At 41.0% G+C, this 25,401-nt stretch overlaps 1 protein-coding gene across 1 annotated transcript; it reads left to right on the top strand.

The window, feature by feature from the left end:
- The first annotated feature begins 3,451 nt into the window (after positions 1-3,451).
- On the top strand, positions 3,452-18,329 carry spopla (speckle type BTB/POZ protein like a). Its single transcript, XM_035394219.1, has 12 exons — positions 3,452-3,654; positions 7,487-7,645; positions 8,351-8,490; positions 9,941-10,062; positions 11,835-11,986; positions 12,200-12,327; positions 13,641-13,818; positions 14,323-14,378; positions 14,538-14,660; positions 15,334-15,476; positions 15,612-15,665; positions 16,258-18,329. The coding sequence occupies exons 3-12, from the start codon at positions 8,413-8,415 to the stop codon at positions 16,400-16,402; spliced, it is 1,179 nt and encodes a 392-aa protein (XP_035250110.1). The 5' UTR covers positions 3,452-3,654; positions 7,487-7,645; positions 8,351-8,412; the 3' UTR covers positions 16,403-18,329.
- Positions 18,330-25,401: the final 7,072 nt, after the last annotated feature.

Here is a 25,401-nt window from a genome sequence, read left to right as displayed (position 1 = left end):
TGTCTTGTGATGCTGGAGAATAATCAGAGTTCTTTCACCAAATCACTGTCCTTCCCCTTCTCATCTGCCTCCTCTGGCTACCAGTTTGACTTGGATCAAATTCAACACCTTGTGGCTAGCCCATCTGGTCGCTAAAGACACCACTCTTCTATGTCTTAAACAGATAATCAGACCCAACACGCCAGCTAGATTTCTCCATTACCCCAGGGCTACCTGTGGGCAACTGCACAGGTCATGTCCCCTGTCTGTTCTGGGCCCCCTAGGTAGTGGAACAGACTTCCTTTGCAGTCTGGACTGCAGAAACCCTAACCTTTACCCGACACAGACCAAAGATCCCCCTCTACTGTATCATGGCTGTCCTGATCTTATTTAGTTATCCTCTGTGTAAATATAGGTTAGCTGTGGCATTTACTTTTGTTTGAAATATTAATTGTTGGCTTGTTTAGCTCGACACTTATTGATTATAAATTAACCATCTGTGCCTTCTTGGTGGTATCATACTTTTGAATTCCTGAGACACTGATGTTCTCCACTTTGGTAAGTCACTCTGGATAAGACAACCTCCTAAGTGCTTGTAATGTAAATTGAACATAATGTGGATTGATTGCTTAATTAAGCATATATGCATTTGTTTGTTTGTTAGTTTTGTTTTTTTTGTTTTTTGCAGAATGAACAGCAGCAATTTGTCCCAAAAATAGCCTAAGGTTATATTTCTGTTATGACTTACAGTTTTACTGAAATTTAAAAATGTATTTATGAATATAAATATAACCTTGGGCTATTTATCTGAGTGCAATTATTTGTACTACAACTGTGGTAATACAATAAATAGTTATTATAATAATAATCATAGAATAAACATAATTTATAGAATGATAGTTCCTGGTAATATGAAGCATCATGGTACTTTTAACCGCTCAGACAAATGATTATTCACAGATAACTTAAATTGCCATAACATGTTCCAAAAAACAACAACAAATGGGCACCACAAGTGATTTTTTTCAAAGTGAGACAATGTGAAAACTACTCACTTGAAAGTTTTGAAGATTTGTTCTAGAAGCCGGTTCTATAGTCTGCAGGACAGTGAGCAGATCTCTTGAATATGGACCAGACTTTTTCATTCATATACCAGTGCCAGCACTGGAAGGGATAAGGAGGAAGGTGTTTTCAAAGCCATAAAGCAATGGAAGAAGCTGATTATTCTTTTATTATTCTTCCTGATTTAAAAAAAAAAATACATTGGCACTTCACATTTATTGGCATGCCAATAAAGCTCAATTCGACTTTGAGAAGGGATAGAAATGAAAGAAGCACAAGACTCCTGTAAACCAGTTTACATTGTGATTTGCACTCTAATCTGTCACATTTACCTGTATATACATGGTTAATATAGTTGTTATACAAAACATTGATTGTTTATTAGCTGCGACTTGGAAGGGGTAAGCCTTTTGGGTAAATTCTAGAAAGATATGTAGGGTTAACAAAAGACAGAGCAATCTACTTTGCCCGTTTTATTTAAATTAGTTTGTACCATCAATTACAAACTCAAACAACCAAGACTTTCAGTCAAAACATTTTTGGTCAAATCAAAAGATGTTTGTCTGCCATTAGCTTTGGTCCAACTTGCTTCATTGTTACTGTAGTATAACGGTGTGTTTCATTTTTTATACATGATCTAATTACATTTTTTCCGAATCTCATAGCTGACAAGCTGCAATAATATGATAATATGATATCATCCTCCTGCAATATTAATAACAATTCACTGCATACATCAATTCACTGAAAAACACAGTTGAATACCTCTTTAATGTCAAGGATATAACTGTGTTTTAATTGTTGAGATCAATTTATATATATATGAGGGACGGACAGGGTGTGCATTGCTGCCCAATCAAATCATGAACCTCTGTATTCTGTAACTGTCTAAAATTTAGTCTGATGAGATGATTTCACAGTTAATATAGTGCCGCTGAAGATAAAACTTTTCAAGATCACTTCTGAGCGTTTTCTTGCAATGAAGTTTTCACGAGAGAGATGTTTCTGTTTGATTGTTGTTAATGGTTCTCTATTTTTAGAAATGTATGATTTTACAAAATAGCAGTGTAATGATTAGCTTATTTCTCAAATGGTTTTCAGAGGCTAATCACACTTTATCAAACCAGTCATCCATTAACACTTCTCATGACTATCTGACTGTTGGCTGTGACAAAAACACTGAACTCACATTTTCAATTAAACATATTTTCCCCCTCAAATTAGTTTCACTTCTGAGCATCTGTCATGGCTAGTCTAATTCAGAATTATATCTTCACTTCAGGTTACTCATTTATATACTGATAGTTCATACATATTTTGGCAAGTGTATTTAGTCCCAGACTAAGTTCTCAAAATGTTCACGCCTACCCCTTGTCTTTTCTTGATAAGGCTTAAAAAAAACTCAAATATTGAGTCAGTTTCAAAACATATACCCTGTCCATGTTAGCAGAGCCAGTTTGGTAGGCTGTTTCAGCTTGAAAGTGCCAAAGCCATCCACAACCTAGCAACACAACCTATATCAACACTAGAACATACTGTAAAAACAACTACAGGTATACTGCATGATGGGTATTTGTTTAATCTACAAACACTACATAAATTAAATCATTCAGAAAATAAGTGGAGAAATAAATAATTATTTTCCAGTGCTGTAGCCTAGATATCTGAGTTTGTACATGAAAGTTCAGCTTCAGAGAGTTTGGCTACTGTGAATACAAAATAAAAAGTAATTACTACATACAGATTAAAACTGCAAATAGATATTGCCTAGTTGAGAAATGGATCATAGAATATATCCCAGGATTACAATTAATCTGGCAATTACAATGATATGTTCCAAACAGTTTGGACTTGCCTGTCTCAAATAAAATGGAAAATCATTAAACTCGTTTTAACCATGCAGTTAATTTTGTTTAATATTTTACTGTTATGGTGTAGGCCGCACAACATTGCTCATAATACCCTATGTAATATAGCCCATAGGCTGTTCCCAATGAATCACTGATGAAATGAGCCAATTAGATTATCAAAACCCAGTTGTATGAAAGTGATAACAAATGAACATAATTTCTATAGCGTTTATTTAGAAATAAAAAACAAAACTCTGTATTTGTAAAATATAGTCTAGTTGAGAAGTTACCATTTCTATAAACTCAAGAAGAAACATTACTTAAGTTAACATTAAAAGTTCCTTGATAAAAAAAATGTATAGATGGAAACAACAAATTATGCATAAAGTTAGTTACACGTTTGATAATTTAGTGCCATGCGCGGTATCAATAAAGTCCATTCGAAAAGTTTAGCAGACATTTAAAATGTCAGAAAATGGGCCCCTAGTCGCCGAACAGGGCGAGGGACGTTATCACTGGCGATGCAAGCAGGAAGTTTAACCAAACGCTCCCAACAGCGCATGCGCTGTTTGTGGAGAAAGCTATCTAGAGCTGCTGTCGCCGCTATGGGTATAGCGCTGTGTTGAGAGAAAAAAATACACCAATTATTCGTTTGGAAAGGATAAAAAGTTAATTCTTTACAGTGTTGCCATAAAACAAAGGCAAGGGGAGCGACAAAGACGTAATATATGTGGTTTGTCCCAGGTAGAAGAGGGATGGAAAGGTTTGTAAATGATTTAATTTTTATTTCTTCCAGCGTTGGGTTCTCTTACAGTTACACAAAGAGGAACGTTGTTGTTGGACCAAGAGCCCTTTAGCTAATTAAATGTGAATATATTTTTCAGTTTCACGATTTTGGTTGCCTAGCCTATACTTTAAGCTTACCAAAAGTGCAAGCATTGATGGGCCTTTGTTTCGTAGTACCGCTTGGCTTGTTTTGGCCGGTGGCATTCATTTAGGCCAAACTGGTTGGTTAGCCTTAGCTAGCCAAGTGGTTTCCCCTTGTCTCTCCCCTCGTTTTTTGTGCCGATAGCTTAGTTTACTTACTCGCTAGTATTTTCTCAGGCTGGACAAAGGATGCAATACCTAACAAGGTCGTTTGTGACTTAGTTGGCAATCTAAGTTAGTCAGCGAATGCTGGATTGATGCCTGGCAAAATGGCTAGTTTGCGTGCAACATGAAGCTAACCTGTTAGCTAGCTGTGTGGAAGCTAGTGTGCCAGGCTAGTACTATATCTGGTTTAGCTGGAAGTTTAGTCCGTGTATTTCTTGTTTCCAATACATTTGGGGTAGGAAGAGATTTTCTGCCAGCTATTAAAATAAGACACAGGCGTCGTTATAACTTTTAATATTCTTAGCTAGCTATCTGGCTAACCCCATCATGTACGTTAACTGAAAGCCTACAATTTAACTTTTGACTCGACGCAGTTAACAGTGCATCTAACTAAGTAAACTTTGATTCTGATAGTCTAGATTCGGTGGATTAATGGTTTTTTCAAGGAAGGTATAATTGGCTGAAAACACACACAAAATCCGTGAAACTGGCAACTCTATATTTTGGTGCCATATGTTGCATCAAACTTAAAAGAAAGAGACATAATCCCATATGTTTAAGTGGCAGTGACTGTCAATTGTAAATCTGAGATTATTTGCATAACGTCGTTGTGTGCATGCTTTTTTAGCAGCTTGTTGGTCGAACTTGCCCGGACTTATTTAATTTCGTTTTTTAAGGTTTGCCGCATTAGATTCGTCACCGGGATCATTTACCTTCTTAAAATTCAAAGTGGCATGTTAAATTAATTTTGGGGGAAAAAAATGCGACAGGGGCACGAGGTCTTTAAATAATAATAATAATAATAGGCCTAATAATACATTTTAAAACCTTTCAGGCAAGCCCTTGTAAAACAGGGCTTGCCTCAGAGCTTATTAGATTACTGTAGAAATAGATGCTAAATTAACATCAAGCTTGCTCATGATACAGTCTACAGGAGACCAAAATTCAGGACATTTGTCCATTTTTGCATATTGGCTATTGTAAGACCAATGTGCCACACTTCAAATCTAGTATAGTCATAGGCGGGATAATACCCACCTGGGACATAGGTGGGGTGTTTCAGTGTAACCTGAAGTGTATGTGTGGAAAACAGAGCAAAGATGAGGGCCCTTTCAGCTTGGAGACATTGCAGGGAATAGGGCCTAATTGTAGGATTCGTGGAGAGGAATGTCACTCCTGCTTTTCTGCACCTCTTCACGCTTTTTACCGAGGTGACTGATCTTCACCGTCTCCATGCAGAAGTATGTCTGTCAATTCGATTTCAGTTTCAAAAAGCTTTGTTGGCATGAAGTATAGCCACTTTACTAAATAAAACTGTACAATATGGATTATGCTCGGTATAGTTTATTGATTAAACTGCTAGGTTGTGGATTAGTTGGGGGATAAAACAAGCCTGTCTTTGAGTTTATTTGTTAACCTTAAATAAAGGGAAATCCTAGTACTAATATTAAAAGGTGAGTAGCTGCAGTGTGAAATCTGTTTTCTCTTTTTCATTAAATCACTGGGGTCAGTATTCCAAGTAGTCAAAAATAACAATTTGTGCCTCAAATTGTCCTCTTCTTTATTTTCTGTTGACTCACGAATGCTTTCTGACTCATTGTTTTCTATTGACAGAGACCCGTAAAAATTAACTATAGGACCAAAAGTGGCAGGCTAATTTCAGTCCCCCAAAATGGAGCCATTTACCAAATGAAAATGTATTCAAATTCAACATAACCTGCACACGTTTGTTGACTGCCATTGCTATTACCACTACCATTTTCTTTCATAATGCCATTCTCCCCGCTGTGGAAATACCACATCCTTTTAAAGAAATCAAAAAGATTTGCCAATGTGTTGTCACAGGTCAGTAGGTTTACACTATCTGTGGAACAACTGCACACTCTGTAATGTCATTCTATCTAATTGATTAATGCTTCAAATGTTAAATAGTCAAGTAATCGGGTTGCTCCCAAGGCCTTGTGGACATTATTTTGCCACACGTTGGCACATTTTGAATGAGGTTTTAAAATTAAAAACAGCATGAATCCTGGCCTATTAAGGAAAAAATGGCTGCAATTCCTGCATGGTACACTCAATATGGATGTAAGTCCTCTCAAATTAAAGTTGACAGTCTGCACTTTAACCTGGTATTCATTCTTTTAATTTCAAATCCAGTTTGCTGGAGTCCAGAGCCAAGACAAAAATCTTGTCACTGTCCAAATACTTATGGACTGCACTATATAAAAATAGGCTACATGTGCACTCAAACATGCATGCACCTGCGAAAAAGTGCCATCAATAGGGTAATTACATTTTCAAAAATGTAACGACTGAAGACCTGAACTTCATGTTTCTTGAAATATCGCTTTGGTACAGTCATTTAGCGGCCTGAAGTAGATTTTGCTCTCGTCTGAAAGTGATTCTCTGTCATTACTGTAGCTGCTCCCAAGAGGATAAGCTCTGCCTTTTCTCTTTGGCAGCATACTCATTCAACATCATCTCAAACTAATGATGAGGGGTTCCAAAGGCACATCAGGACCAAATATAGTGCGGCTTCATCAACGGTGACAGTGATGAATTCACCCTGTGTGCTGTCAGTTGAATCACCGTGTTGAATCGCACAAGTACTTTCCTAGGATGCTTTGGCTGGTGACGTTTCGGTAGCGTGCGACACACCCTCTTTTAACGTAAATCTTCTCAGGTAAAGTAAGGGGCTGTAGGCTGTGTGTCATTAGATTCTTCGACCAGACCGGGAGGCCGTGTAGTTTACATTCCACGCTAGCAGTGAATCGAAGCAGACGACCCAACAATGCGTGTTTGGAAGGCGGTGTTTATGCTTTTTCAGGCTCGCTGGGGGAGCCGCAGAGAAAACGTCTCGATGTTCCAGAGACGGAAAAAGAAATATCGTGTGTGGTTAAACTTTGTGTTTGTGCAGCAGTCTTTCTGAGCTGCCCTCCGGACTGCCATGGGGAAACGAGAGAGCCAAGTTCTTAGTCGTGTCCTGTTGTGTTGCCATATTCGTATTTCCTTCTTTTAAGCACCATATCACATATTCAGAATGTTAGGCCTAAATGCTGGAAGTTAGTAGTTGCTGATTTGGTATTGATAATTACTGTCAGTTTCCAAGATTAACAGGAAGCAAAGCAAAAATTATGCTGCCTGTATAAACTTCAGTATTTCAGATAGCGTACGTCTAGAAGGAGGTTGATCCCCTTGCTTTTTTTTTTTCTATTGACAGTTTATGCTTTTATTAGCCAAAGTAATTTATCGTAAGTGCATTTAAACTGGCTAGAAAAAACGATTTGACCATTCAGATGATTTGTTATGCATTGATTTCCCATACGCAATACATATCTGTTTGAGTGATTATATTAAAAGGCATGGCATTGTATGATATCAGTGTCTTTACTTTGGATTGATTTTGCTGTGTCAGCACATTTAGTTTGAGTTGTATTTGCATGAAACCATTTTCTAATTGGTCTCATTAAGTAACGTGATTCTTAATTTCGCTTTTCCACCAGGATGGGTTGTGCAGAAAATGTCGCCAAGCATGCTGTGATAACCTAATCAACCTTCATATCGCATTCTTCCGGGCACCTCTGTCCCCTGCTTTGTGAGAAACACTCTATGGTGACCTTGCCCATTATGGAATGACATGCATGCCATCCTCAAAACATTTGGTAAGTAGCCTACCAACTGAGCTTTGCCATAGAAAGCTTTACCATAGAAAGCCCAAGGGCTCGGATTTATGATGTGTCTCGGAATGCTGATCTAGGATCAGGTAACCCCTGTCCATGTCTGATTTGGTGTGAGCTGTAAGGGCTAAACCCAGAGCTTTTGGTTTTGTGCAGTCTGCCAGCCTTTCAGATGTCCTGCTGAAATGCTACTCATTCAGATGTAGCTGTTTCTTATGGGTGAAAGACATAATCAACACTGTCACACCGATTTGCAGGAGCTGAATGGGGATCAAGGGAAAGTGAGAATGCGCAAAATTCTGTCTGTGCGTGACATGCATTTTCGCTCCTCTTGAAAGGCTGTTATTTGGAAATCGTTTACATATTTTGGAGGTGATGATTAAAGGTGCACGCCTTCCAAAGAGGTGGGAGCCTTGAATAGCATGGGACGTCTAGATGTTCACAAGCAAATTGGTAGCCGCAAGAAGAACCTCAGTTCCTTTGCATTTGCATCCTTTCTTTCCCACTTCATAGGCGATTTGCTGATGATACGGGGTACCCGGTGGTGGTGGGGGGGGGGGGGGGGGGGGGTTGTGGTTTGTGGGATGGTTAGCGGTGCGGTTTGTGAGGTGGTTTGCGGGGTCTGTCTGTCGGCTCGTTCTGGGTGGGAGTGACCGCGCGTGACTGCTGCTCTTTGTGTTCTCGCTGCAGAAAGGCTAAGCGGTGATATTTAAAGGGGCGTCAGCACTTCCGCCCGAGGGCCTACGCCGGCGATGGCTCAGGTCCCGTCCCCGCCTCCTCCGGGGGAGACGTCCAGCGGAGCTGTGGCAGAGAGCTGGTGCTACACACAGGTAAAGCAGGCTGTGCTACACACAGGTAAAGCAGGCTGTGCTGCACACAGGGAAAGCAGGCTGTGCTGCACACAGGTAAAGCAGGCTGTGCTGCACACAGGTAATGCAGGCTGTGCTGCACACAGGTAAAGCAGGCTGTGCTGCACACAGGTAAAGCAGGCTGTGCTGCACACGGGTAATGCAGGCTGTGCTGCACACAGGTAAAGCAGGCTGTGCTACACACAGGTAAAGCAGGCTGTGCTGCACACAGGGAAAGCAGGCTGTGCTGCACACGGGTAAAGCAGGCTGTGCTGCACACAGGTAAAGCAGGCTGTGCTACACACGGGTAAAGCAGGCTGTGCTGCACACGGGTAAAGCAGGCTGTGCTACACACGGGTAATGCAGGCTGTGCTGCACACAGGTAAAGCAGGCTGTGCTGCACACAGGTAAAGCAGGCTGTGCTACACACAGGTAAAGCAGGCTGTGCTGCACACAGGTAATGCAGGCTGTGCTGCACACAGGTAAAGCAGGCTGTGCTACACACAGGTAAAGCAGGCTGTGCTCCTTTCTGCAAGTGCTCTTTATTTCCTTAGTGTGCCTTAATCACTGGCCTATTCAGTAATAATAATAATAATAATAATAATAGTAGTAGTAACAAGAATAATAATAATGTTGTTGTAACTAATATAAATCTTTGCTAATTCCACACATATAGTAGCGATGACAAAAACTATTGTGTGTGTGATGTAATTTGAATGTGTCCCCACTCTGGAAATGGAGGAAGAAAGATTTTTTTATTTTATTTTATTTTTTTAAATCTCTCGAGTCCTGCGCTTTGATATTCCAGACAGCCGGTGTGACATTCAGTTTTCTGTTATCTCACATGTCATATCCAACCACGTCCATTTTTAGTGTGCGATATTTAACCGACGGTTTAAGCAAATCCCACAAATGTGTACTGAAAAAAATAAACAAACAGACAGTGCTTTTGTTCGGTTAGGGTCAAAGGACCTGGTTCCCCCTTGTGTGCTGCGTTTAGTATTTGCTGTACTGGACAGCGTGTTCGTAGTGTCTCTCTCACTTGACTTTTACACGTGTAGCAGTTTTGAGCAGAGATAGTAAGGTGGCGGTATTTTCTTACCCAAAGGTTAAAAATGTAAAAATAAATAAATAAAACGTTCTGGTCAATATGTTGTGACCCTTAACCATCTCCTGATAACCAAAGTGCCGATGATTTTTCCTGGGAAACAAGTTGACTGTGCTAATGTATGAAATGCCCTGCTCCTAAACAAGGTCATTGGTTCTTAGAGATGTTTAATACTCTCTGCATTAACCATATACGTGAGTGTAGGCCTTGGGAGGGGGAGGGGGAGGGGGGGGGGGGTGGTGTTGGTTTGTGAGAATGGTTTTGCTTCCATAAGCTGTTTTAGAAACTTCTGAGCACGTGCTAACCCGTGCTTCTGCTTCCCAGGTTAAAGTGGTGAAGTTCTCGTACATGTGGACCATAAACAACTTCAGTTTCTGCCGAGAGGAGATGGGGGAGGTGCTGAAGAGCTCGACCTTCTCGTCGGGTCCGAACGACAAGATGAAGTGGTGAGTTTTTTTTCCCGAGCGTTTCCCATCCTCTCCGTCGCTCGAAAACTGTCCCGGAATGAACTAGCGATGTGAAAACGAGGCTTTATGAACCCTAAAATATTTCTGCGGCAGGGTCAAGGTCCCCCAGTGTCCCAACCAAAAATCTGTGGTCTACGGACATTTACTTCACTGTTGACTGTCAGCGAAAATGGCAGAGACGGTCTCGGGACAGGCGAAGTTTCAATCGTTTAATAACGGAAAATTGTGAGAAAATGAAGCCTGTAAATGATGCTTTTTGTTTTCTTTTCAGGCGGACGAGCATTAGGGTAGCCTGCTGCGAAAAGAATGCTTTGATACCTTCAGCGATGCGTAGTAAAATAATGCACCGAATAAACGGCTAAACTGCCAGCAACGTGCCCATTACCATTAGGCGCTCATGTCTTCTGACGACGCGGGGCATGCTGCTTGTTTATTGGCATCCAATTTGACTGACAGAGCTTGTGTGGCCGGCCTACCAGTGTGTCGGACTGCGTTAAGCACGTTAAGGGTTGTGATTCCTACAAGGCCATTTGTTTTACTGTGTCGGGATCAGGACTGTATCGCTTCAGTATGGACTGAAGACGAATAAGTGGGATGGGGATCGCAGTGTTCCAGGTTAGGGGTGGAGCAGGATGTGATGATGTGGAAACCGGCGGGAGTGAGAGGTGCGTTGCGTGCCCTCGGGGAGTCGGTTATATCTTAACCACGTTGCGTTTTGATGCGTTCAGAAAGGGACCGATGCGGGGGTTCCCAGAGGCGAGAGGAAGTGTAGAGAACAGTTGGGGCTCTCGCTCTCTGTGAAAACCCTTGAAAGAATATTTTTTTCCTAAAGTCTTGGAAAGCGGTGATCAGAAATGCCCCTGGCATACGGGGAGTCCAGATGTGAGGCTCTTGCCCTGAGTGCTGGGATATGCCCCGCGGCCTGGCATTGATTTGGGACCCTGGCAGTGCCAGCACATGGCGCCACCTGTGAGGGAGGGGGCCATTTGGTGCCTCACACCCAGTCCCTGGCAGCAACTTATCTCTCTTTTTGCTTTAGTTAGCCAGAATATTGCAGTTGTGGCATCAGAGCTTGGTGGTTCTTACCAGGAAGTGACAGCTCTTTGTTGGATGATAAAACACTGCCCAAGCCTTTGCCTACAAAACCCTGTAGATATTGGTGCATCTGCTGGTTCATTGCCTTTCAGAACCAGAATGTCGTATACAGGTTACAATGCCATTGCCTTAAATTTGAACCATTTATGTTGTATTTGGCTGTTGTTTTTTTCCCCTCTTAAAGAGATCGTTCACCCTAAAATTAATGTTATTGCATGACAGCCCTCCACGGTGTTTGCAGATCTGATTATAATCTTTATAATAAAGTAAAATAGTAAAATAAAATTTGATAGTGAAAACTGGCAACATAAATAAAATGGTCAATTACTGGTCAAGGGGTCCACAAGGCCTTCTGCTTTAGGTTCAGCTTTAAAGTCTCTCTGTGAAATACGCAAGCAGTTAAAAACGAACGCCCTTCATTCAGAAGGCTGTGTGTTCAGTCTGCAGCCATGACAGCACCTCTGCTTAAATGATCTCATTTTCATTTGAAACTTGTTAAGAAGCCAAATCGGCTAAGCTGCTGCACATGCTACGTGCTCAGAAGCTGGAGGAAGTTTTAAAAATAGTACAACGCAGACCATTATTAGGGTGGACTGTCTCTTTAGACCTGATTTCTCACTGCGCTGTTTTGTGCACTTCTTCTGTTTATCTGCCAGGTGTCTGCGTGTGAACCCAAAGGGACTGGATGACGAAAGCAAAGACTATCTCTCCTTGTATTTACTACTTGTTAGCTGTCCAAAAAGTGAAGTCAGAGCAAAGTTCAAGTTTTCTTTATTGAACGCAAAACGAGAAGAAACTAAAGCTATGGGTAAGGGTCCTCTTCAGTTGTGTTGTCTTTGATTTCAATGCTTCGAGTCTCACCCAGGCCCAGAAAAGTAAGTGTCAAGACTGAAGAATAAGTCTAACAACTACACTTAATCAGCCCAGTAAGTACAGTGGAACACTGATGTTCGTAGGATAATAGACTTTGTCGATTGTTGCATATTAACACTGGTGGAAATCTTTGTCGTCTTATTTCTAGAAAGCCAAAGAGCATACCGATTTGTCCAAGGAAAGGACTGGGGCTTCAAAAAGTTTATTCGGAGGGACTTTTTGCTTGACGAGGCGAACGGACTCTTACCGGATGACAAGCTCACACTGTTCTGTGAGGTAACTACGTACTCAGACTTTCTCTTTGGTGACAGTACTGGGACAATGCACAGTGATAACCGCCCATGATGTGTCATTGTCTTCTGCCGCCCGCGACCTCCACACAAAGGGCTGTGATTTGAGAGGGGGAGGATAACGTCTTCGGCTGCTTCAGAATGCACAAAATGATTTATTGAAGTGAAAAAAAGTTTGTGATGTAAGGTTGAGTTTTTTCTAATATCAGTACCATGTAGGAATTAAGAAAATAAGAAATACTTATCAATTTTAAACATTTTCCCCGTCCATTTTTATGAAGGCTGTGTAGAATCTTTAGAGGGCACTGCACATGTATAATATGAACCTCTTATATGGGGATCTTCATCCCAAATTTTGTTATGATGAAAGCATTCACTTCAAACTGCAAAAACATCCTGGGAAAAAAAAAAAAAAGAAACATTCTTATTAAAAACATTTCTCGTTAATTGGGTCTGTGGGCATAATTCAAAAAAAGCTTCCCTAGGGACTGCTTCAGTAAAAAAAATAACATCTTAAAGTCACTTGTAGTCACTTGTGACTAGTTGAAGCCGTATGTATTTGTGATAAACAGTTATCGTGCAATAAACAGACGGGAGAGCCGCAATTGTGACGAGCATTTTAGCGAGGGATCTTAACATTTTCGAGGGAAATTGGCAATTTCCTCGAGAAGATCAGCAACAAATTGAAGATGCGCTATCTTTCCCGTTTAATTAAAGATATCCTAGGGAAGTTCATTAATTTGGACAGTAATTGGCTGTGTTGTGGAAAAACGTGGGTTATCCTTTCTGGTTAAATGTTGGTTTTACATGAAATGGTTAATTGTTTTTCTAGTTTTACAAAGAAGTAAATTGTCAGTCTGTTATTAAAACCCACTTGTTATAATTTACTATTAAGTGCAGAAATGTCCTAGTGCTGATACTGCTTATAGATTGGCTAGCACGCTGTCTTTTCAATGAAGACTCCTATGAAAAGGCATCGGTGACTGGTGTTCATAGCCCTGAGAATCAGAAAGAGCTGACTCGGAATGTTCCAGAAAGTGATGTTTCAAAAAGGTTTCCACCTGCATCTGTATGTTCAGCATAGCTATCTCTAAGAGACGGCTTTCTGATCCTGAAATCCAGAAAGCTTGTTTTATTACGCACTACAGAGGACTTACACTTTGGGTTATAACTCGATAAGTTTTAACTTTACTGATACTATACTAATAGGATGTATTGTGCGTGATTAATTAAATGAAAATTGGTCTTAAAAATGTGCCTCTTTTCCCTGTGCTGTAACCCATGTGAAACCTGTCTCAGGTGAGCGTTGTGCAGGACTCTGTGAACATCTCTGGCCAGTCCAACATGAACATGCTGAAGGTTCCGGAATGCCAGCTGTCGGACGACCTGGGGAACCTGTGGGAGTGCTCCAGGTTCACCGACTGCAGCCTCTACGTCGGGGGGCAGGAGTTCAAAGCCCACAAATCCATATTAGCAGGTATTTGCCATCCCTTGCTGACAGGGGCAGTTTGGAGATTTGGGGGGGTGACATCATACCCACCCACAAACCCCCCCACCCCTCGAGTCCCCCTACCCCCCTCGTCTGTGTCAGCACGACTGAGCCGCTGTGTGGGTACTGTGACTTACCGTTCCACTGTAGCCAAACACCTCCGCAGCTGTGAATTTTAAATCTGTTTCTCCACTTACTTACAGAAATGGTATTTGGTAAATGCTTTTAAGTCGTCAAGTTGATCGATATAATTGATATGTTCTGTAGAAGCAGAAAAATAATGTTAAATGGCCCTAGATAGTACTGCGGCTTCAGAGTTCAGAACAAGATGTTTCAGTGGCATAGCTTTTTTTTTATCGTTTCGATGCAAAATATTGAACGCTCAATCTGTAAAGAGCTGTTGGTATGGTGCTATTGAATGGATTTAGATTCAAGCTAGATATGCGTTCTTTTTATTCGTATATCATTAAAGTGTGCACTTTTCTTTAACAGCCAGATCACCAGTTTTTAATGCCATGTTTGAACATGAAATGGAAGAAAGTAAAAAGGTACGTTTTTCAGGATGCCGCCTAAGATAAGAGTAAAGTTAATGGGTTTTTACCGAGCAATTTCATAAATATTTGTGTAATGTTATTATTATGCGCTTACTGCTCAATGTGTGCCGACCTGTCCGCTGTGTAAGCACTTGTGTCGTATCGCACCTGCAGAACAGAGTAGATATCAGCGACGTCGACCCGGACGTTTTCAAGGAACTGATGGGCTTCATCTACACGGGGAAAGCGCCGAATCTGGAGAAAATGGCCGACAACCTGTTGGCCGCCGCCGACAAAGTAGGTCTTGCGAAACGAGGCCGCGTTGCGCGCCATTTAAGTTCTGTACGATGGATGAACATGAGCCCCACGCACTTACGGGTTTCAGAGCACACTGGGCACCAATTGGGAGATTATTGGTACATGCCTGCACAGTTTATTAAAAAATTTTTTTTTTTTAAACTCTCACGGGTGTGGATTGTCTAATATTTGAAGTGGTACTGGTGAGCTGTGAAACACTGAACACATGGGGGGTGACATAGCTCAGGAGGTAAGACCAATTGTCTGGCAGTCGGAGGGTTGCCGGTTCAAACCCCGCCCTGGGCATGTCAAAGTGTTCTTGAGCAAGACACCTAACCCTAACTGCTCTGGCGAATGACAGGCATCAATTGTAAAGCGCTTTGGATAAAAGCGCTATATAAATGCCGTCCATTTACCATTTACCATTGAACACCATGTATCCTTTGATGTCTGCGTTTATTAATGGTACAGTCATGTCTGAGGATGGTGAGCTTTGTGACCCCCGGAATGTTCCTGGCTTTTCTGCCATTTTAAACCCCCCCCCTCACAAGACTCCACTGTGTCAGAATTGTCTGATTCCAAATCCGGCGCGGTCTGAGCCAATCTATGGATCTTGCAATAAAAGGCAGAGCAGAGTGGCTGAAAGCTAACGTCCTGTCCCCCCCCCCCCCAGTACGCGCTGGAGCGCTTAAAGGTCATGTGCGAGGAGGCTCTGTGCAGCAGCCTCTCGGTGGAGAACGTGGCGGACATCCTCATCCTGGCCGACTTGCACAGCGCCGAGCAGCTCAAAGCACAAGCCATAGATTTTATCAACAGGCAAGTATCGCTTAAAACTCCGCTTGATAAATTCTTGCCGCTTTCCTCAGCCCCCCCCACCCCTCGTTGTTACCGGTTTTAAACGCCCGTCTCCCCCCCCCCCCCCCCCCCCTCGCCTCTCTTTTCCCACCTTAGGTGCAGCGTCCTCAGACAGCTGGGCTGCAAAGACGGAAAAAACTGGAATAACAAGTACGTAATTAGCGACGTGTGTGTGACACATGATTAATAACAAAGCCTTATCTGCGGGCTCGAGAGGCATTAAAATGCATTGCGCCGGGCGCAAAAAAAGAAAACGGGCGGTGCAGCTGGACCGTTCTGCGGGATACTGTATCTCTATATCGGTGTTATTAACCAACAAATATCTGATAAGATTAGGAACGGGGGGCATTGTGAGAATAGAGACATACGATCTCAAGGAGAGTGTTTTTTCTGGCTCTGATCTCTGTCCGTTTTGATGAAGGGCTCCTTCAGTCGTCTGATAGGTTATGAATGATGAGCGCTGCATACCATTGTTTGGCTGCATAGATTTAATATAATTTTTTTTATTAACGGGTTCACCCAGTCCCCTGACCGTACGCGGCAGCAGTTTTCAGTAATACAGTTGAGCTTGTCCTCTGGACCCCCCCTAACGGTCTCAAGTGCACAGAACAATTTTTTGTTTGAGAGATTTTATCCATAATCCTTTTCTCAAAAGTCACTTATTTTTTAAAATTGTTGTTGTTGCCCATTGTTCCGTTGACGTTTTCGAAGCAGTCAGACTCGTCTCCCGTTTGGTTTTCAGTCACGCAGCGGACATAATGGAGACGGCGGGCTGGAAGTCCATGATCCAGTCCCACCCCCACTTAGTGGCGGAGGCCTTCCGCGCCCTGGCGTCGGCGCAGTGCCCCCCCTTCGGCCTCCCCAGGAAGCGCCTAAAACAGTCCTGACTCGCCCTGGTCCTTTAAAAAAAAAAAAAACAAAAAAAAAAAAAAACACAAACTTTCACAGGAGAAAACACAAAAAGGAGTCTGCTGGCATTTCTGCTCCCCGCCCTGCCCCGAACCCCGAACCCCAAATTGAGCTATGGAACTAATTCTGGTCTAGAGCGGTTGTTGCTGCTTCTTGGGCAGGAGCAGGAGGGGTGGGTGGGGGGCGGGGGGGGGGACGCTAGGCGACTACTCGACGGCGTCCCGCATCGCTTCTTCAACAGACGGGAGTTTGCTTTTGGTCTTTCAGCTTTATTTACAATCTTTTCTGTGATTTCAAAAAGGCCTTAAACTGTCCGCCATTGCTCCAGAGTTTATATTGTTACTTCCGTATTTAACTGTGTGCCTGTCTTAAGAGACCAGACCTCCGGATTGCACTAGTTCCCATAATGCAGCAGTTTTGATATGGAGTTCTATAGGAATGTTTCGATATGTGTTTGATTAATGGGAAATATTGTGTGTCGTTAATGTTTAGCTCCTTTTGTGACTAGACATTAAAAAAGTGTGAACATTTTGAGTGCAAGGTCATTTCTCTTTACTCTTTTTAAATGACAGATATGCCCCATATTGATGGCAACATTTTCATGGAAAGACACAAGTTTACCATCTTCAAAAGACCACTGTAAAAGTAAATTAGACCTGCAAGGTGAAAATACTTGTGTAACTTGGTATGCTTTTTGAGAATTATTTTGTATGTCTTATACAGATGATGGAACGCATATGTCTATATACTGCACCTTCTTAACCATTGGATAAATATGAATATGTTTACTATTGTCTGTGTACAGCAAACATCTGTTACACATGCGTTAACTTTATTTTTCCACTTATTTCCACCATACAGATTATTCATTTCTGTCGTGATCAGCTTTCCACATTTTTTTCTATCAAGTGGCGAAGCTCTGAATGTTCAAATATATATTCTGTGGTTAAAGAAAACAAAGGTTTTGGAATCAGTGGTTAAACATAAATGCATGGCTCTGTTTTGTGGAAAAAGTATTGGTACTCTTTTTCCTACAGTGATATTCATATACTTGTAAGAATTCAGTTGAGTGGAGTTAATTTAATCCATGTGCAATTGATAATAACCACACAACACTTTCGGCAGTTGCCGATTGTTCGAATGCCAGTGCTGTCATCCTTATGTGCTGTGTGTAACAGTGTTTTAACTCTTATAACAAGAAGTGATCTTACTGGAGCCTTAAAATATACATTTTCTCAACATACTTTGTGCTCTTGTATGTTGCAGATGGTCTACCATATTTCAGAGATGTAGTAGAATTTTGAAAATTAACATTCATTTCAGGATCAGAAAATGGTCCCTTTCGTAATTTGCAACTTTTGTCGGTTGCGTACAGCACGTATGCATAAACCAACCCGAAACATTTAGGTCTTTGGTGGGAAAACCTGCCATTAGTGTGTATAAACAACTTTTTTTTTTATTTTCTCCCAGCCTGACAGTGAAGTAAAGCTTGAGCTATATGTGACTGAAGTACATGGTTTCCCTATAGAAGAGTTGCCAAAATGCAAAGTCACACCGTCTTGGCATTTACGGGAATAAGTCAGTCATTAGCATTAAGTAGAAACATGTCGATCTTATCTTCTGAAACTTGATCATGTCTAAAATCTGAGAAGGCACATTTTACACAGTCGTCTTCAGATGGAATTTTGCCCTTGATAAACATGGTATTAAATATAAAATTGTGTTTAAAAAAAGAAGTTGTGGTAAACAGTGTTCTTTGCACAGAAAATAAAAGTGTACTATTTTAATATTGCTGACCCATTAATAGAATAGGCTTTCAAAAATAACCGTGCTTATTATTTTTTTTAATCATTAAGATGTATTTAGAGTATGTAATTATATAAAAATAAAATTCTGTAAATGTAATCCTGCTTCAAGTTTCCATTATCTGGAAGTTTATAGAAAGTTCTGGAACTTTGCAGCCAGTTTCAAATGAAGATTGTGCAGAGAAGGAATCCATTCATTGTCTAGAGAGCTGTGCCAATTTCAGGGTCATTGACCTTCCCAAGTTGGGTGATAGCTGCGAAAAGATTCACTGGAGCCCCTGTTATCAAGATTCTTAAGGCTACTGAAACAGTCATTACTTGCCAGGAAGAGACTGAATGATTGTGCAAGTAACCTTGTTTTGTGGACCGAAGAAGTAGAAATGTTGTACGAGTGGCCCCTCTGATTGTTGAGGATAAAAACTGAATGCTCGTCAGAACATCTTCTGAAACCTTGTTGGATATGTCTTGCCTTTAGGCTCTCGTGTATATGAATATATTTGACTGGAAGTCTGACTCTCAATGCTACGAGGGTGAAGTTTTGGAAAAAGAATAGGCACTCAGCATTTCAAAGCGCACTTCCTAGTGTAACGCCTGTAGGTAGTCAAGTAAATGTTCACGACTATCGATCTTTATTCCTTGGTTTGGTAAAGCTTTTGTGGTTTGGCATTAAGATAATGGAAAACGGTAAAAACAAAATTATCAAACGAATCTTGAAATTTCTGCTTGTGGGAAGGTCAAAAAACTATCTCTCTTGGGATGTGCCTAAACCTCATGAACTTCTACAGATGGCATCCCTCAGTGGCACCAAAGCCAAAGAAGCATGTGTAAAATACCGATTACAAGGATGGGAATAATTCGGATTATGTTTTTATTGGAAGTTCCATTACTTTAAAGCGTATACGCCTTGCAATTTGTTCTGCTAATGAATCTCAGGGTTGTGTTACAGGGCTTGAGTACATTTGGAGGCGATTGTATGTGTGTGGCACTCTCCTCATGCCCTCTGAGTCAGTGCTTTGTTTTAAGTCTGTGTTAATACATGTATATGCACACTACGTGAGCTGTACTGTATGAGTAATGAAAGTAATCAAGTTTTCATTCAGAAATTCAGAAAAGCTGATTCTCTCCTAAAACTTTTAATACTTTGACATGTTCTCAGGAAACTAAGCTTAATGTACAATGGATACCAAAACAAAGATCAAATCAACTCTTAAGTACCAGGATGTAGTTTTCATATTGCGTGCATGGTTTGTACATGATATTTGGAAGGTGTGATAAGGGGACAAAGAGAGCATTAAATGGATCTGAAACAAATGTACGATATTATGCATTATGTATCTTTGACATGAAGGGCATCTCTGAATAAACAATGCATCAAACCTGGAGGTTGATGGGCTACAACAGATGAAGACCATGCTTCTGTCAGCTAAAAACAGGAAGATGTGGCTACAGTGGGGAAACGATCACCAGAATTGGAGAATTGATGATGCTGAGTAGATATTAAGGGGCCTAATTTGTGCCAATAAAACGTGTGTGTGTGTGTATATATATATATATACTGTATATACACACACACGCACACAAGGGTGGAGTTAAGGGGATAAGAGGGAAAGCTTTCCTGGGCACTAGTGGTACTGGGGGTCCTTATAGGTGTGTATGTATGCACACGTGGGTTGGGGGGGATGTGGTTTCTCATTTTTTTCTTCTTTCCAACACATGAGTTTAGTCAGTTGCTTTAAAGACTGTTTAACTGTCCTATTATGTTTGTGGTCAATTTGAACCCATTCAAGGGTCACTGACTCTAAAAACATGGTTAACATAATTTAAGTATTACCATGTTTTTTTCATTAAACTTTAAAGTTCATGAAAAATAATTCAAGTAATGTCCTGTACATATTTTGTACGCATCTGTGTTTTTTGGGGTCATTTTGACTCCAAGCTTAATAGTTATATAAAACCTGAGAAGATGTAAACTTACTCATTTTGATTTTGTTTATGTTGTTTTGGCTAATACTGAGGGCACTTTCACATTCATTTTTATGATCTTCAAAAAATGTTTTCTTGCTTTAGACCTGTATCATAAGACATTCCCCACAGCTTCCATAGGAACTATACCTGGGTTAGGGATACAGCTATGGCTAGGGTTAAGCTGGCAGTATACTCAATAAGAAGAAAGAACCTCAGGATGAGAACCACTGGCAAACATGTCCACGAACACTGTTGTCGGTATACTCAGTGAGAACACCGCACCTTTTAAAGTCACACCACGCTGCTGGGGTGTGAATAATTACAAATAATTATGAGGCAGCTATTAACCGGGGCTGGAATCTCACCCATCTCGCGGCTACGCCATGGATTTATAAAGAGAAGGGCTACGCGAGATCACAACACAAAACAAAAAGTTTAAAGTGGCTTTAGTTTATCTAGCTATGCAAAAGAAAAAGAAAGGTAAGGAGATGGTACGTTCGCCCTCTAAATCAGAGGAGGGCGGAGAATGGAAAGTTTTGTTTGTACATTCGGCAAATGCGGAGTTTAGACAAAGGGGTCCACTTTCTCTTATTTCTGAATGTGTGCTAGGCGTTTTGATGACTTGCTGAAACGAGTAGCACCATTCATCAAACATGCAGGAACTCAGAATTCCCATCTCTACAGAAGAGAGATTGGCGTTGACTCTCCGTACATTATCATGTGAAGTCTGCTCTCTGAAATCTCAACTGTGACGTAACCAACCATGTGACATTTGTATGAATAGCTGAGAGGGGGAGGTCAGAGAACAAGACAAGAAAGAAGTTATCCAAAAGTTCTCCCTGCAGGCCGTCACACACTGCACAGTAAGAAAACACAACACAGCGTCTTTTTATTCTTAAGTTATTCTAGGGTTACAGCTAGGGTTAGGGTTAGGGTTACAGCTAGGGTTAGGGTTGGGGTTAGTGTAACAGCTAGGTATAGGGTTAGGGTTAGGGTTAGGGTTAAAGCTAGGGTTAGGGTTAGAGCTAGGGTTAGGCTAAGGATTTCAGCTAAAGTTTGCTTTTTCCATCCCCAGCTGCACCTTGTCGGTTTATCTTGGCAACAAATTGGCTTGGACTGCTGTTACGGTTGCTCTCAAGCCCCCGCAAACATAAGCGATGCCGACATCAAGGTTTCCCAAAATAACCAATAACTTTATTTAAATACATATAAGGAATACTAAAATAGCGGCAAAACACCAGATAAAATCAAGACCCGGCCGTGGTCGAGAGGTGAGGAGAAAAAACTCCCATCTCCTAAGAAGCCGACTCCAGGCTTCTTAAAAGGGCACCGCCACAGGTGCTCACAATTAACGTTAACAAGACACACGCGTGTCCAAACGGCCAGCGCCCCCACCTGAGGTGGAGGGACGCAACAACTTCGAATTCAGTTTACTGGTTTTTTTACTTCGTAAGATTTTTCTGTCTTTTGCGTCCAATTTCTATGTGTGATTGTTGTGTCCCTTTGGGAATCTTGTGTTTATTCTACTATTCCAGTTTCTTTCTGACTTCTGGTTTCTAGTTACAGCTTGGTAAATGGTTAATGGACTGCATCTATATAGCGCTTTTATCCAAAGCTCTCATTCGCCAGAGCAGTTAGGGGTTAGGGGTTAGGTGTCTTGTTCAAGGACACTTCGACATGCCCAGGGCGGGGTTTGAACCGGCAACCCTCCGACTGACAGACAATCGGTCTTACCTCCTGAGCTATGTCGCCCCTATAAGCTTAAGTTAGGGTAAGGGTTACAGCTAGGGTTAGTATTAAGGTTACGGTTACAGCTAGGGTTAAGGTTACAGCTAAGATTAGGGTTACGGTCAGGGTTAGGGTTAAGGTTACAGCTAGCGTTATAGGGTACAATATATGTATATTTGTTTTAAGGAAAACATTTTTTAAAATGACATCAAACATATTATTTTTCATTTGTATTAATGTATTCATGATTTTAACCCTTCTGGTATGTTTGGGCTCTATTTGTCCCCATTCAAGGTTCACTGACTTTTTATTGGTGTCTCTTCATAACTGTTATGCGTCACTTAGTGATGATTCGAGTCAAGCTACCCAGTATTCATCATGTGCACTTTGTCACGTGTATTAATTAGTACAATAATTGATTCAACAAAGAAATTAAGGGCTCAGAGGGAGAGAATACATCAGATAACATTTTTTGTATATAAGTGGTATTTAAGGCACTCGGGCTGCTCAGTGAGAGCAGCGGATGTGACTGGATGGTTGGGGAGCTGGACTTGAAACATTGCGGTTTAATTACCGGGCGGTACGCTATTGCTATTGTACCATTTAACATGGTACTTGCCCTGAATAGTTTCAGTCAATATCCAGTTGTATAAATGGATTAAATATAAAGAAAGTAAGCTGTGTATAGTGGCTGATTCAAGTGGCTGCTCAATGCCTAAAATAAAAAAAACAGCAGTGGTAGGTTGGTAACAGACTCTGGATCATTGAGGTTTGCAGGTTTGGCTCCCTGGTAAGGAGGCTGTAGCATGATCATTAACTGGGATATCTATGGTAAAACACAAGCTATCCAATGGCGTGGCTGTGAAGCTGAAGGTGAGCAAACACTCTGACTGCAGAGTAAGTGAATATTGCAGTGATTGCATTGCGCCTTGGGAGGGGTTACCAGCTTGCACTGGAACACTGGAAAAGCCTCTCAGTCTCCCGTAATGGCTTTTTACTTCCAATTTAAACTAGAACAAGTAATTACTTGGCATTAAAGAAAATGGTCGGCTCATACTTTGCATAATTTGTTCTATTAGTTTGTGTACATGGCATGCTATTGCAAACCTTATGGGATTAGCATACAGCTGTTAATGCCCATCAAAAGTGTAGTGTAACAATTTATGAACAGCGGAACATAAAGTGGTCAGTTCTGTGGCAATTACTGCTATGTCATGAGCAATGACAGATAGTGAGAACATGAAGTATGGTATGACATTACAAAAACATTACAACTAATTTTCAAACAAGAGAGTATAATTTATTTTGCTTCAGAAATATTGCTTTATGGTTTGATATGATTAGAATATGGATTATTTTTACTGATTTTAAATGAAAGCCAACACAGGATCAACATGAATCCATGGTGAGGAACATTCCCTTTTTACATTTTATGGAAGGTGGTCACAACTCAGATACTGAAAATATATTTGTACTGTGTTTTGATCCAGATCATGACCATCAGCATTAAACACTGTCTTATGAACTGGTGCAACTGATGTTCTATTTTATGTTCAAGTGAATATAACACACTGCTTATATATATATATATATATATATATATATATGTGTGTGTGTGTGTGTGTGTGTTATTTAATAAATGTGCATATATTTACTGAATTCTTCTCTACCTAAAGTTTATGTTCAAAAGACCACCTAATACTTTTGGCATACTGTGCATACATGTGGCCGCACGGTGGTGCAGTGGGTTGTGGGTTCGAATCTCTGCCTTTCTGTGGAGTTTGTATGTTCTCCCCGTGTCCACGTGGGTTTCCTCCCACAGTCCAAAGGTAGGCTAATTGAGACTTTAAATTGCCCATAGGTATGAGTGTGTGAATGAATGGTGTGTGTGCCCTGCGTTAGATTAGTGGCCTGTCCAGGGTGTATTCCTGCCTCTTGCCCAATGCACGCTGGGATAAGCTCCAACACCCCCCACGACCCTGCCGAGGATAAGTGGGTATAGATAATGGATGGATGTGCATACATGCATTGCATTACATTACATTATATGTATTTGACAGATGCTTTTATCCGAAGAAATGTACAGTAAGTGCATACCAAAGGTCATTGGAACATTGGAACAACTGAAAAGCACAGGTCCTATAAGGTTACTCATTATGTAACAGTTATGCATAGCCATGAACACGTTAAGTCCAGGTCTCACACACATACGCTAGGTCAGAAAGTTGTGGTGAGTCAAACTAGGACGCATGACAGCGAGCTATAACATCAAGATAACAATGTAAATGCTGGATGGAGATATAGGTGTAACATAAAAGCGCTACAGGAACAAATTAGAAGGATTCAAGAGGTCATTCCGACATCAATACTTATAACGGCAAGCCTAGATGTAAGTAATGACTTATAGACAAAGGTATGCATGAGTAACTTGGCATTTTGTACATTGAAAATGTTGATGGTACAATTACAGTGCAATGCATCGTTAGTTTTACGGTCACCTTTACTTCCTTTATTTTTTTGCTACCTCTAAAAGAAATGTCTGTTTATACGATTAACTGAATTGAGTTTAGCTCATGAAAGAAATACATTTGCTGCTACATTATTGGTTTCAAACAAGTCATGCCAAGATTTTTTGTGTATATTACATTATCAGGGGAATGCATGTTCATTATTGTCTATGACAATCTTAACTTCAACTTTAAAATACAAAATTTTGTTCATTGCCTTGTGCTTTATAGGGCATGTGCAAGGCACAGAAAGCTCAACAGAATAACATTGGACAGCCATCAGCGGTTTTAGTTGGAGTTTGGTATGTAACCTTTCAAAACGGGCTCCACATCATTGTGTGTTGGCTGGGGATATTCATCTTTTGAAGTGCTTGATAAATGATTAGGCCTACAGTAAATGAGTCCTCTGCTCACAGAGACATTTGTCTGGAACTGGAACACTTCACAAAAGCCCTTTGTACATTTCTCATCTTTGTTAATTAAAAAGAGCCCTCTATTAATATTATGAATGGTCTCGTAGTTTTATAACATATAATTCATCATATCATATATTATTATTACAAGTTGAACTTACATTACAGTGGCCTTTTCAAAAAATATTATTTTGATCTTACTACAAACTAGGCGTTCACAGACTATTTTCTCCATGAAAATCTGGGAATCTGGCGCAGGTGAGCAGCGCAGTGCCTCTGGGTGGAGGTGCGTTGTCAGGTGTGACCTGCAGCTGGGACAGCCTGCTGCTCATGCATATCCCTCTCCACAGTTCACTGGAAATGCCAGGTGCCACCATCAGGATAAGCTGTCCTCCTCTGCTTGTCAGCTCTTAGGTGTTTTAACCGAGCGAATGGAGACGCTTCTAGACGACGATGACGCACCATTAAACGGAGCCATATTCAAGCAGATGGTGGGAGATGAAGATATAAAAACAAAAGGCTTCTTTGTCCTTTTTTTGTAACCTTCCTGTGTTCTGAG

The sequence above is a fragment of the Anguilla anguilla genome, chromosome 15 (assembly GCF_013347855.1).
Source record: "Anguilla anguilla isolate fAngAng1 chromosome 15, fAngAng1.pri, whole genome shotgun sequence".
NCBI lineage: Eukaryota > Metazoa > Chordata > Actinopteri > Anguilliformes > Anguillidae > Anguilla > Anguilla anguilla.
The sequence above is the reverse complement of the archived record's forward strand: the minus strand, read 5'-3'. Positions and strand labels throughout refer to the sequence as shown.

Coding starts and splice junctions, on each gene's coding strand:
- spopla (XM_035394219.1), top strand. CDS start 8,413: ATGGCTCAGGTCCCGTCCCCGCCTCCTCCGGGGGAGACGTCCAGCGGA. Junction 12,328..13,640: donor AGCTCACACTGTTCTGTGAG/GTAACTACGTAC, acceptor AACCTGTCTCAG/GTGAGCGTTGTGCAGGACTC. Junction 14,661..15,333: donor TGTTGGCCGCCGCCGACAAA/GTAGGTCTTGCG, acceptor CCCCCCCCCCAG/TACGCGCTGGAGCGCTTAAA.